This window comes from Octodon degus, unplaced genomic scaffold, assembly GCF_000260255.1.
Source record: "Octodon degus isolate 3935 unplaced genomic scaffold, OctDeg1.0 scaffold00067, whole genome shotgun sequence".
Classification (NCBI taxonomy): Eukaryota; Metazoa; Chordata; class Mammalia; order Rodentia; family Octodontidae; genus Octodon; species Octodon degus.
This window is the reverse complement of record NW_004524643.1, coordinates 2610338-2623779: the sequence shown is the minus strand read 5'-3', so window position 1 is coordinate 2623779 and position 13442 is coordinate 2610338. Positions and strand designations below refer to the sequence as shown.

At 39.6% G+C, this 13442-nt stretch overlaps 1 protein-coding gene across 2 annotated transcripts in view; it reads left to right on the top strand.

The window, feature by feature from the left end:
- The window catches only part of Sbf2 (SET binding factor 2), a 508807-nt gene that overhangs the window by 482015 nt on the left and 13350 nt on the right, over positions 1-13442 (top strand). For both annotated transcript variants that reach the window (XM_004634868.2, XM_023719341.1), the window contains exon 33: positions 9618-9744. In XM_004634868.2, the coding sequence (XP_004634925.1) occupies positions 9618-9744 (127 nt within the window). The remainder of the gene's footprint in view (positions 1-9617; positions 9745-13442) is intronic.

The window sequence follows — 13442 nt, the reverse complement described above, 5'->3', positions numbered from 1 at the left end:
TTTTTTTTTTTTTTTTTTTTCTCAGAACCAGGGATTCAATTCAGGCCCTTGTGCTTGCCAGGCAAGCACTTATTTTACTGAACTATCTCCCCGGCCCAAAAATAAATTTTTTTTAAAAATGAACTATTGGCCGGGGAGATAGCTCAGTAGAATAAGTGCTTGCCTGGCAAGGGCAAGGGCCTGAGTCCAATCCCCGGTTCTGCCAAAAAAAAATGAACTATTGATGCATGCAATAACTTGAATAAATTTCAAGATCATTATACTAAAAGGATAACATACTGTATGATTCCAATTATAGAACATTCTCACAATGATAAGATCAAAGAGCAAGTCATTGCTTACCAAGTGTTCAAGGCGGTGGGAATGACTACAGAGAAGTAGTATGAAAACAGTCCATATGTTGAGCGGAACACTCAGCAAGCAAAGAAATAGAATAATGAATCTTATGGTTAGTCTGCAGAAAAGACTACATAGTAGATAAATTCATTTAAATGAATTTTTTTCAAAAAGCAAATCTGGGCCAGGGATATAGCTCAGTGATGCAGTACCTGCCTAGCAAACACTAGGTCATGAGTTCATTTCCCAGTACCAAAAAAAAGAAAGGCTAAACCATAGTGACTGAAAGTGAGCCCGTGATTGTCTGGGGTCTGTGATGGGGCGACAGCTGACTACAAGGAGCATGAGCACAATGAGGATCAGAAAGCTGTTCTCTATGCTCATCGTGATGGTTACTCAGCTATATACAGCATTCAAAATTAATCAAACTCAATGCCCAAAGTAAGTTTTATGTAAACTGTGTTTCCATAAACCTGAAAATTATACTCCATTAAGAAATCCCTCCTCTCAGTAAATTGCAGGTCCAGAAAAAGAAAACAACAGCTATCTGTTTCTCTATTCTCTAGCAACTATCCCTATTCTCTAGTTTCTCCGAGGCTAATTTATCAGTCTGATGCCCAGAACCTAATTTCTACAAGCAGGACAGGAAATGGATGTAGGGAAATCCCAATTAATGTGTAGATTTCTACTTGTTGTATGGTAAGTCTCATTGCTAACCCAGTTGTGCCTGCGCTTCCCAATTTTAGAGGTTTGACAGGTTGGTTTTTCAGGGTGGGAGGCACCTCTAATCTGTTGCTCTAAAGAGGATAAATCATGTAACAACACAAAGTTGGAAAGACCCTGCCTAGCTTGTTTTATTTATTTATTTATTTATTTATTTATTTATTGCAGGGGGGGACGGTATTATTTTACAGCTGCCTAGTTTTATGCCCATTTTACTCCTATATTGTTCAGTCCATGAGCCCCTGTGTCCTGAGCCTTTCTACGTATACAGGGCAGATTCTCCAACCCTTCTCCTCCTGCAGGCATCTCAGTATTGCCTCTCCTCTGCTGTCATTCATTGCTATTTTTTTCATCTGTTCTCCATGTTTGAAAATTGTGCCAAGTTGTCTTTGCCTGTTACTGTGTCCTCCCATTCTCCCTGTTCCCTTTTGAATTTTTTACCTCTTAAAAATTCTTTTCCAGGGCCGGGGAGATGGCTCGGTAGAATAAGTGCTTCCCTGGCAAGTGCAAGGGCCTGAGTTCAATCCCCAGTTCCGCAAAAAAAAAAAAAAAATCCTTTTCCTTTAACAGGGGGTGGATTTCAGGGAACTGAGCTTGTACAGCTGAATTTGGCTTGTTTAAATATACTACAAAGTATGTTTAGTGCTTGTGTTCAACTTGGCGAATTCTGCATACCTAAACCTTAAAGTCAACAGAGAATCCACTGACAGTCAGGCAGAGATATGAGATGTTTGTATAGGACATAGTGTTCTCGCAAATGGGAATGTCTTTGTGCCCAATAACCCTCATGTGGAACACAATGCTAATATTATAGCCAGGAGTGTGAGAATTGTAGATTGGCTTTTAATGAAAGTTCAGTAGTTTGTGAGTTTTTCAGGAACTGTAGAAAATAATACTGTTCACAGTTTAAAGGCTCTGTTAAATATTATTTCAATTCTAGCTCTACTATGTTAACTTTTTTTTGTACTTGAGCTTTTTAAAAAAATTTTTTTCTATTTATTTATTTATTTATTTATTGGATATAGGGTCTCACTACACAGTTCAGACTCATAGTGATCCTCCTGTCTCAGCCTCCCCATTGCTGGAATTACAGATGTGTGTTTCCACACCCAGTTCTGGGGCCAGCACAGCACACCCAGGGTTCCAGGGCTGGCATGGCATGTGGTACCCAGGATCAAACTCTGATCTTTGCGCTTGCCCGCCAGGTGCTTGAATCACTGAGCTATCTCCCCAGCCCCAGCCCCATGTTAATATTTTTAATTGAAATATATGTAAAAAATTTTAAATTTGTCTGAACTGTGCTTTAACTTACTACTTCATACATACTAACCTGAATGCGGACAAGTCATGACAAAGGGACCATATTACCTTAATTGCAGTACTTTAAGGATGAGTGGCTGTGATAGGTATCAGCTTTTGTGAAGCAAATTATTTTGTGCTGAAGGGGAATTGTTTATTCATTGGAAAACAGGAATCTAAGAAGTCTATAGTTAACAAGTAGTGCTTCGGACTCTTGCTGACTTAATTATAAGGTAACATTTCATCATCTCCTGCATACTGGGTTTAGGCATTAGAAAATGCCTTCTTTGAATGCCTTTCAGATGAACACTGCTGCTTTACATGACTCTGGCTTTTGCCAAATAATTCAAATTAGTGCTATCCCCAGTCTCTCAGGGACAAAATAGAGCCAGGGCCAATAACATTTTAAAAATAAGTTCAAAATTACACGGGAACAAGTGAAACTTGCTCTAGATGGAATGTGCTCCCTGCTTGTTAACCATTTCTAACACGCTGGATGCCAAAAGCAGTCCATGGACATGTGCCTGGACTTGTCCATTAGTACTAATAAAATTACAAAGAAAACAGATGAAGCACTGATCTTAAATTAGAACTGCCTCATCATATAAAAAGCCATTGTTTATGCCAGTAAATCCAGGTGTCAGATGAACTGTAAATGCTAGATCACTGTTTCATAATAGCAACATCTGGCAGAATTTTGTTGCTTCTAAAAGAAACTAGCTTAGTTCAAATGATATCATTGCAGAATGCTTCCCTTTCTTAAAATAATTCAGTCAAATCTTTCAAAAGGAAATACATCCAAAATGTAAAAATAAAATTTTATCATTCATTTTTAAAATATAATACCAGGGCTAGTGAGATGGCTCAGTGGTCTAAAGCACCTACTTAGAACAAGCTTAGCAAATCACTGGGACCATGGTTCAATCCCCCAGCACCACATGCCAGCCAGCCCTGCCCCCTGGTGGGCTGAGCTGGCCACACACACACACACACACACACACACACAAATAAATAAAATTTTTTAAAAAAGACAAGAAATGCAGATTTTTTTAAAAATAACTAAATAAATAAAATATAATACCAAAGGAATAATATGGATAGTTGGCTGTGGAGATAGCTCAGTGGTCTAAGCGCCTGCCTGGTAAGTGCAAGGACCCGAGTTTGATCCCTGGTACCGCAGGCTGTGCCAGCCCCTTCACCAAGCTGCCACCAAAACTGGGTGTGGTGGTGCATACCTGTAATCCCAGCACAGGCGAGGCTGAGACAGGCAGATCACCATGAGTCTGAGCTGTGTAGCAAAACCCTGTACCAAGCACATAAATAAAGATTTTTTTTACTATGTATAGTATGAATGAAAACATGAAGCCTAAGAAGCATCCTTTTATTTGAGCCTTAGCATAAATATTTAAGAGCATCCTGGAGTACACTTTTTCATTTTTCTTATTTAAAAACACAAGAATTTTAACTTTACCTTCAAAGTTTATTCACATTGTAAATTGGATCACTCCAGGCTGGCATGGTAGTACTTCTCCTCGTGGTTACTGTGTGCAGCGCTTTGGAGCACCTTCCTCCAGAGAGAGAAAGCTGCTTGCCTTCAAGAGGAGGCTTGCTTGTGAGCTCGTGTGTGAGTAGCCAAGCTGCGCTCCTGAGGTCTAGCCCTCTAAAATTCATCTAGTCCTGTTGGCGACGTAACTGCGGCTGATGGGTACATGGTACGTTCAAGAATTCCTGGCGTCTGCGTGCTTCCCATTCAACTGAAAACTGGTAAAAAAAAATTTACATGGCCCCAGCTTTTTCATAGCAAAACAATTTTGTGTTGTCTTTTAATATTTGAGCCCATATAATAGGGAATAATTTTTAAATCCTATATAAAAGAATTGACACAGTTCAATTAAGCTTAATGTTTAATCTGTGAAATAATATTAGTTGCTTATTTTTCTTTATAGTATCTTACTATACCTACAGTCTTTCACATCTTGGTACCATGTTATATACTGTCTTTTATAGTTTAATATCTGTAATACCTGAACCAGGCAGTGTGGTTGAAACAGGAGAATCGCTGCAATTTCGAGACCAACGTGAGGGCACAAGAGTGAGCACAGGGCCAGCCCGAACTGCATAGTGAGACCCTGTCTCAGATGAAATGAAATATCTGTAATACCTGAAAGCAAAATCCAGTTTTGTTACATTTTATTCCCAGAATGTTTATCTTTCCTGGGATTTGAATCATAGTTTATTTATATGGGTCTTTTTAAATTTTACAAAAAACTTAATGGCACATGGGCAAAAATTGAGACCCTATAAATCCATGTTTCTCCAAATTCCATTTCAAATTTAATTCTTATTAGTAAGTGAAGTTGGCAGTTTTCATTCCATAGTTTAGTTTATTAAATCTGTATTTTTTTTATCTTCAGTCAAATAAATAAAAAATTATTTTGAACAACAGAATTCAGATTGGTGTCTATGAGAGGCCTAAAAATTCATCAGCATAGTTAGGGGAATGCTTGTACAGAATTAATTTACTGCAGACATGCCTGTCTTCCCAATTCTATATAATATGATATGGTTCAAATTTATTTGAAGAAGGGCCGGCCAAATAGCTCAGCAGATTAAAGTGCCTGCTTAGGCAGATACAGGCGCTGGGAGTTCGGTCAGGCCCTCCTCCAGGGTACGCTGAGATGGTGATTGAGACTGGGCGTGATGGCACGCACCCATAATCCCAGTTCTTGGGAGGCTGTAAACAGGTAGATCACTATGAGTCTGATCTATGCAGTAAGACCCTGTACATCCTGTACACCCTGTCCTAAGTACAAAAAAAAAAAAAAATTATTTGTGGCCCCCAAATTCTTGTGGTCAACAATAAAGAAAACTAATAAAACCAAAAGCTATTATTTGAGAACATCAATAAAATTGACTAAAGTCTAACAGACTAAAATAAGACACAACCAATATAAGAAATGAGAAAAATGACATCACAACTTTATACCAATGATCAATCAGTTTACATGAAGTGGAAAAATTCCTTCAAAGATAAGAAATAGCCCACTGAAGAAGTGGCTGACTTCTTCAAGAGCATAACTTAAACAGACCTGTGTCTATTAAGAAAATTGAAATATCATTAAAATCCTTTCACAGTGAAAAGTTCAAGCCCAAGTGGCTTCACTGACAAATTCTACCTAGCAAGCATGAAATTCTATAGAAATTCTCCCCTTGAAATGGAAGCAAAGGGACTACTTCCTGGTCAGTCTATAAGGCCTATTTCTATAGAAGGACTTACATCTAGTACATATAAATCTTGAAACTCAATGAGAAAACTGCCATATTTTTTAATGAGTAAAACATTTGGACTACATAAAAATATACAAATGGCAAATTAGACAGATGAAAAGGTAGTCAACATTGTTCTTCATTAGTAAATACAAGTTAAAAATCACAGTGAAATAATACTACACACCAGTTGTAATGGCTGGTTTTTTAACTGACCACAATTTCTTCAAGGCATTCTCAAACACTACTGCTGGGAATAAAAAATACTGTATAGCCATTTCGGAGAAGTTTGGTCATTTCTGAAAAAACATACACCAATCATACATTGTTCAGTCATTTCATTCTATTAAATGGAGAACATGATTTTTCTTGCTAAGTGGAAACCTAGTCACCAATCTTTGTCTTGTAAATTCAGTCAGCTGTTCACTTCTTTATCTGTTTGGTTGAAAAACATGTCAGAAAATTCCCGGTGTTTCTCAGTGTCACATTCCAAATGTGGTATCTGGGTATTAATCAACCCAGCCTTCAGGCCCAAATGATTTATTTTTTCCATTAAACATTTTCATTTGTTTGTTTCCTACACTGTTGCTGAAGAGTAAAAATAAGTTAATCTGTACCTTCTCTTCTGCTTCAAATAAGCCTGATCATGAGCCCATTTGGAGGTTGACTCTTTTGCTTTAACCCCGACTAGCTGTCAGCCAGCTGTGCACTGTAATACACACTGGTACACACCCACATGCACACCTCAGTGCTCTTCAAGCCCCGAGCCCAGCCCCAGCAGGGTGAGTACCAGAGGCTTCATCTCTGCCATAATTGTAGAGGGCAGGGTTTGTGGTGAAGCCAGTCACCCAGGAACGTGGGCTGTGGAGGCAGTTTCTCACTTGTACGGGAGTTTGACTTTATTCCTAACGGGATCACCCTAAAATGCCTATAAGTTCAACTTAAGGTCATACTCATTTTCGTTTCCATCCTACTTTACCTCAGAAATGAGATTTTAAAATTATATTCTTGAGCATATTAAATACCAGAATAATGCAGGAAAGACAGATATCAAGTAGTTTCTGTGAAGAATAGTTAAGAAAAATGTAGACAGTGCAACTGTAGCCTGGGTCATTAGGAAGAACTCTGAATTCTTCCCCTGTAATAAGGGTGTTTTGTTTTGTTTTGTTTTGTTTTGTTTTGTTTTGTTTTGTTTTTCTTCCTCGAATGCCTTCAGGGCACTTTTGGCCAGCGGGAGAGTTGTGAGGTTCGAACTCCAGGAACCTGAGGCTGACAGCTTTGTGGAAGCAGCCACTTAAAGGACTGAGCTAGGGCCAGGCCCCCTCTTCCCCTGTAAACAGTGAACCAAGAGCAGGCCTGTGACAGCTGAAGATGTATTCCAAGACAGTTGTCTTCAGGTCTCACGCTGCCCAAGCACATTGCAGATTTCTCCTCCACGGGACTCAGATGATGGGGAACAAATTTCCACCCGCAGTGGCGTGTCCCCTTCTCTGTCCAACTAGTGACTGTCATTGTCATCACTCTTCATCTCATGTACACTGGCTTCTTACAGCAGTGCTATTGATTGCAAACTAGGAGCTTCAACTAGAAGTCTTTATGGCATTCAAAGACGGGTGAAGGGGAAAACTTGAGGTCTGAGTACTACTTAGGAAAGGAACTAGAACACCGAGAAACAGCCCAGTGCATGGCCTAACCCAGGGCCATCTTCTACATATAAGGAACGATGAAAATATGTTGAATATTTAATTTTTAAAATTTATTATAGTAAAAGACATTGCTATTAACTCCCATAAGAATATTCCCGCTTGTTTCAAACACATGGCTGATAATTCTTGGCAATGTGTCTTTTACTCATATGTATTAATAGGGACTAGCTTTTTGTTTTGGTTTTTGCACTGGGAATTGAACTCAGGTGCACTTACCAGGCAGGCACTTGTGCCGCTGAACTATCCCTAGCCCAGGGCTATCATTTGAATGACAATTGGTGTATTAAGGGACATGACTGACAGTTGAGACTAAGAGCAAGGAAAGAAAAGATATTTTTAAAATTTATTTTCCAAATTGAAACAGAAAAAAGATTACTAATTCTAATAAGATAAACTTATCATTATGCCCAGTGTAATGCTCCAAAATAATAATGTTGAACCTCAGATTGCCAGATTGACCTAAGTTTTATTTAATTATAACTATCAACACTTCAAGTATATTTGGTCCTATAATTAGTTGCTCATATCCTATAATCACAGGAAACCCATGATACCTAATCCCTTCATTTTCACTGATGCGTAAACTCATACTTAATACAAATGCTTACAGTTTTAACAACATAGAGGATTGTGTAAGACCTAGCTGTTTAGAACCCTGTCAGGGAAACAACACCACTAGATACAAGCCCACTGCGTATATTTTACTTTCTTTCAGTGCATCTTAAATTGTTTTATTTTTGCATTACTTATAAACTAAAATTTTAATTCACCAGAAAAACCCTAAGGAAATTTTGAGGAAGAAAGAAAAGCACTGAAATCCTCACAGAAAGTAAGATGATAAACTTGGGTAAGTCAGTGGCAGCTAGATCATAACTTAAGTTGCCAATACGCTTTTGGACAGTGAACGTGTAACACACACCTACTCATTCTGTGTGGCCAGATGAACATGGAGAGAGGCTGACTCCTCATCCCCGTGTAGTGTTCATCTGAAGCAATTTTCAAGCAAGTACATTTTGATTGGAGCTTATCTCTGCCAAAGTTTGTAAATGGTCGTGAGCAGTTTGTTTGAACAGCGCAGGGAGAGATTGCTTGGTGGACTGGGGCGAGTCACAAGGTCATCAACCTGGCATCTACCAACAGAAGGTGGCTCCACAGAGTCTGCGTGCAGCTTGTCTGAAGTACGTTGTGACGTATGAAGACTTCTACACCTTGCCTTGCCCTACCCTCCCATATTCCCTCATCCTTATTCTTGTGTCCAGTGACCTTGCTGCCTAATTTACTGATAAAAAGAAGGGTATAAGAGCATATGCTCTTCTTTCCCTCAGGACTTGAGCATATCCTTCTTTTTATCCGTTCCTCCATCCCTCATATTGCCAAAGGTGTTTCATCTATCTGAACCCTACCCTCATTTGTTCTCTTTTCCCAGGGACTCACTCTTTTGGTTAATAGCTCTTTCTCTAAACTGTGTGGCTTCTGTGGCTCCTGGTTTGCTGCAGATATGCACACATTCTTTTGCCCAGGACATGTCTTTTGGTGTCTCCTTAGGCCACCATAGTGTCTTCTCAGATTTCTCAGTCAGACTTCTATAAGTAGTTTTTCTTGTGTTTCATAGTAGTGCACCACAGATGCCTGGAAAGCAAGGACTGTAAGTTAGTCTGCATCTGTCAGGTGCCTCTCACAGTATCATCTGGTGAGTGGCACACAGATCTTGGAACCTCATAAGCCAGTGCTGAAGTTTGGACTCAGTTTCTGATGAATGACATTGGGTAAATAATCTTGCTGATCCTAGATCTTACCAAATGTGAAGTGAGAGTAATAATGCCTGTCTTAGAATGTTATTAAAACTAAATGATATGTGTAAAAACCCTAATAGGATGTTTGGCACAAGTAAGTACTCAAAAAGCTGGTTCCTAGGGCTGGGGAGATGGCCCATTGGTCTCAGTGCCTGCCTGGCAAGCAGAAGGACCCAAGTTCAGGCCATGGCGTTGCATGTGGTGCCAGCCCTGGAACCCCAGGCATGGTGGTAAACACCTGTAATCCCAGTGCTAGGGAGGCTGAGACAGGAGGATCACTACAAGTCTGAGCTGCATAGTAAGACCCTGTATCCAATTAAAAAAAAAAAATAGCTGGTTCCCTTCAAATCTCTACTCATGGTAGAGACTTAAGTATCTATTCAGTGTATAACTGAATGGTCTTCTGCATATGTCAGATCAGCGTTCAGTGGCATTGCATTTATTTTTTTGTTCTGTTTGATTTTTACTCTTTTCTTTTCCTTGTGTGTTTCAGGTTCACAACCAGTATCCTACAGAGTTTGAATTCAATCTCTATTACTTAAAGTTCTTGGCCTTCCATTATGTATCTAATCGCTTTAAAACTTTTCTCCTGGATTCAGACTATGAAAGATTAGAGCATGGTATGCATTTATATGATCTTATTCCATCTTTTTAGTTTTGCATTGTCTAAAATTTATCAGAAAATAGTAAATTCTTGTCACAGTCACTTGATAAATTTTAGACTTCACTGTCATTATTATAATTTTTAGTATCAGTAATAGTTATAAAGAATAAATTCTGAATACATTAACAGACGTGTAACTTAAAAATTGTTTGTGTATTTTCATTGTGATTATATAATTTACAAATGAACAAATTTATTTTTATTGTGTTTTATCAAAAGAAAGTACATCAAAATATCAAGAGTGGAAAAAAAATAAATTCTGAAAGCCCCTATGAAAACATGTTCCAAGGGGATTTTGCATTCATTCTTTTGTTGCTTTAAGGTGAGGAAAATACACATGACTAGTTTTGTTAAGAAGACAAGCAGGGGCCTGGGAGATGGCTCAGTGGAATAAGCGCTTCCCTGGCAAGCGCAAGGGCCTGAGTTCAATCCCCGGTTCCAGGAAAAAAAAAGAAGACAAGCAAACAAAAATCATTTAGTACATTATGTGTACAGTAGTATTCATAAAGAGGACGTTTTAGTGACAAGAAAACATTTACTGATGTTCAGCTGAAAATGAAGACTGCTCTTCAGGACGCACCGCTGCGGCTGTCTGGTGTGGTGTGTCATACTGCTGGTCAGAGAGGGACACTGACCAGAACACCCATCCTGTGTATGCTTTCCGACCTTTACTGACACAAGGAATTGTCTTTCCTCGCCTTACATTCAGAAACAAGTGCCCAAGCACCACGTGTAGACCTGCTCACAGCGGCCCCTGACCTGGTCTAGAGCAATCTAATCTGCATGACTGAGGAATCACAGTGTGCTGCAGCTTTATCCCTGAAAAGAACAGCATATGCAAATACCGCTGGTGTGAATAGTTATCTCCCTGGAGCAGGCTTTTGGATTTTTAGTAGAGCTGTCTGTTTTGCTAAATTGAACTATGAGCAGATTACCTTAACAGCCTGCAGATGTGGCCACAACCCAAGGTTTCTGCTGCAGCAGATGATGGCTGTCTTCGTTAGAGATGCAGCAGTGTCCGGTGCGGTGGCTCCCAACATCCAGATTGAGTCAAGTCTGTGATGTTGGGTCTGGGCAGGAGCAGCTTTCTCAAGCTCCCCAAGGTGATTCCACTGTGTTGCCAAGGATGACACCTCCCCAGCCCCGCTCCAGTGGGGGAGAACAAGAAACTTAAGTCAGACGACGTTGGTGACACTGAGTAAACTACTTCATTGCTCTGAACTTGTCTCCTCATCTAAAAAACTTTATTTGCCCCACCTATCACACACCAAAAAATCAAGTAAAACATGAATAAAAGGTATTTTGGAATCTATGGAAATATCATTGTTATTTGAAAATGTGATTATTTGCATCCTATATCCTAGACATATGTTCTCATAACGCACAGGACATGCATCTAGAATCCTACAGTATCATTGCCAAAGCGACCTTGGAAGTCATCTACCCAGACTCCTCCCTGAACAGAAGGGCTCCCAAGGACCACCCCACCCCACTAGAAGCCTGTTTCTATGTCCTCTGTCCAGACACAGGACTCAAGTCTGCCCCTGTTGTGTTTGGGTAGACATACAAATTACGAAGCCTACACAATGAAATATCATTTAAAACAGCTGTGGTAAAGACCTCTACCTGCCAAAATCAACAGTTGGAAAGAAAGAAATCTCAAACGCTGTTAATAGAATATATCAGTCATGATTTCTAAGATTTCATCAGAAAAGTCTAAACATCATGAATTCTCCTGTGTCCTGAAAGAATAATATGTTATTATGTACTGGATTATAAAATTGTAATTTGATAGGATTTGACATGAGTATCTGATGACTCAAATTGTGTTTAGGGTGTTCCCTAAATATAGCCATTTGAAGATTCTAAGAAAAATGCCTGGGACTTGGTTCTAATCACCAGGAATCATCAGTCCTGGAGGAAGGTGTTCCCCTGAGGAGAGGAGAGCCATCTCTTGCACTGCCTTCTCTGGTTTTGACTCATTCTCCTCTTGTCTGTAAAGGTGTCCAGAGCCTAGTCCACCTGGGACTGACTGCCACACAGCCATCCTGTGTAATCTATCTCCTCCCAAGTGGAGCATAAGTGAGGGGATTTTGAAAGTCCATCCCAACCCCTAGGGCAGTCTCAGTTTCAAATATTGGCCTCACTTGGAGAGCTTTTAAAATGACTAATGTCAGACACCTATCCCCAGTGATTCTGATGAAATTGGTCTGAGGTGAGATCTGGTCATTGGGATTTTTTTTTCAGTATTTAGTTTTTTTAATGTATAACCTAGACTGAGAACAACTGGACCCTGCAGGGAAAAAAAACATTAGTGTTGGAGGCTCCATATTTTGGGCTTCAAACATTCTTTTCTACACTGACAACATCCTTGTTGACTTTGGACTGAGGCATTTCATTCAAAGCAAGATAGCACTGCTAAGAAAGTCACCCTCTCTAGATTTGTACAGAATCTTGCTTCACCTGACTCATCTTCCTCCCCATTGAAAACAAAGTGGCCCAGACTGGTTTGGCATGCCTGCAATCCCAGCTTCTTGGAGTCTGAGGCAAGAGGATCACAAGTTCAAGGTCAGCCTGGGCAATTTAGCAAGACCCTGTCTCAAACTGGAAAAAAAGAGATGAGATGTACCCAGTGGTAGAACAACTCTAGTTTAATGACCAGTGCCTCAAAAACAAAATGGGCTCGTGTGAGCAATCAAGTGACTGTTTGAAAAGGACAAAAATGGTGTCAGAAAAATACCTGAAATATCTTGCTAAATTCTGCTTTGTTTTAACTTATCCAAGGACACAGAATACAGCTTCCTGTCATCCAAGTCTCTGTGACAAGGAGTTATAGTATAAACTACTAAACAAAAAAAAAAAAAAAAAAAAAAAAAAGCTACAAATGGTTCATAATAAACAGCCAGTAACTTTGTAAAAAGAAACATAAAGGCTGGGGATGGGCTAGTGAGAAAGCTCACGGGTCCAAAGTGCCTGCTTAGGTAAGCTTAGGCAAACTTGCAGGGACCTGGGTTCGATTGCAGGCACCACCTGTGCCAGCCCCACCCCCAGGGCAGGCTGAGCTGGCCACAATAAAATATCTTGAATTTACATCATAGCCACTGTGGGATTTAAGTGTATGATTTCTTTGTGAAGAGGATTGTCAATAAAAATCTTCATGAGGGCTAGGGAGATAGCTTAGCCGTCTAAGCGCCTGCCTGGCAAGCACAAGGACCCAAGTTTGGTCCTCCCCTAGGAGTGCTGTGCTGGCCACCAAAACCATGAGTATGAGCGGCATAGCACGACCCTGTACCAAATAAATGAAATATTAAAAAACATGGAAAAAAATAATAATAAACATAAAATCGTGTTTTTAAATGAATTTCATCATATCACCTCTTAAATCCATTTTTTTTCTTGAAAAATGTGTAGAATGTCTCTTGGCAGGAACTTGTATGGCTCTAGACATAGCTGTAGGACGTGAGAGTGGGAGGAGGTCAGGACGTGCTGCTAACTGCCCAGAAAACTCTACTGGTGTTTTCCTTCCATTTTGATTTGTTTCCACATAGTCATGAAGTTCATTCCTGTCTTTAGCTTGCAGTTATCTTCTTTTTTTTTTTTTAATTATTTATTTATTTTTATTTATTACATTTATTTATTGTGTGTGTGTGTGTG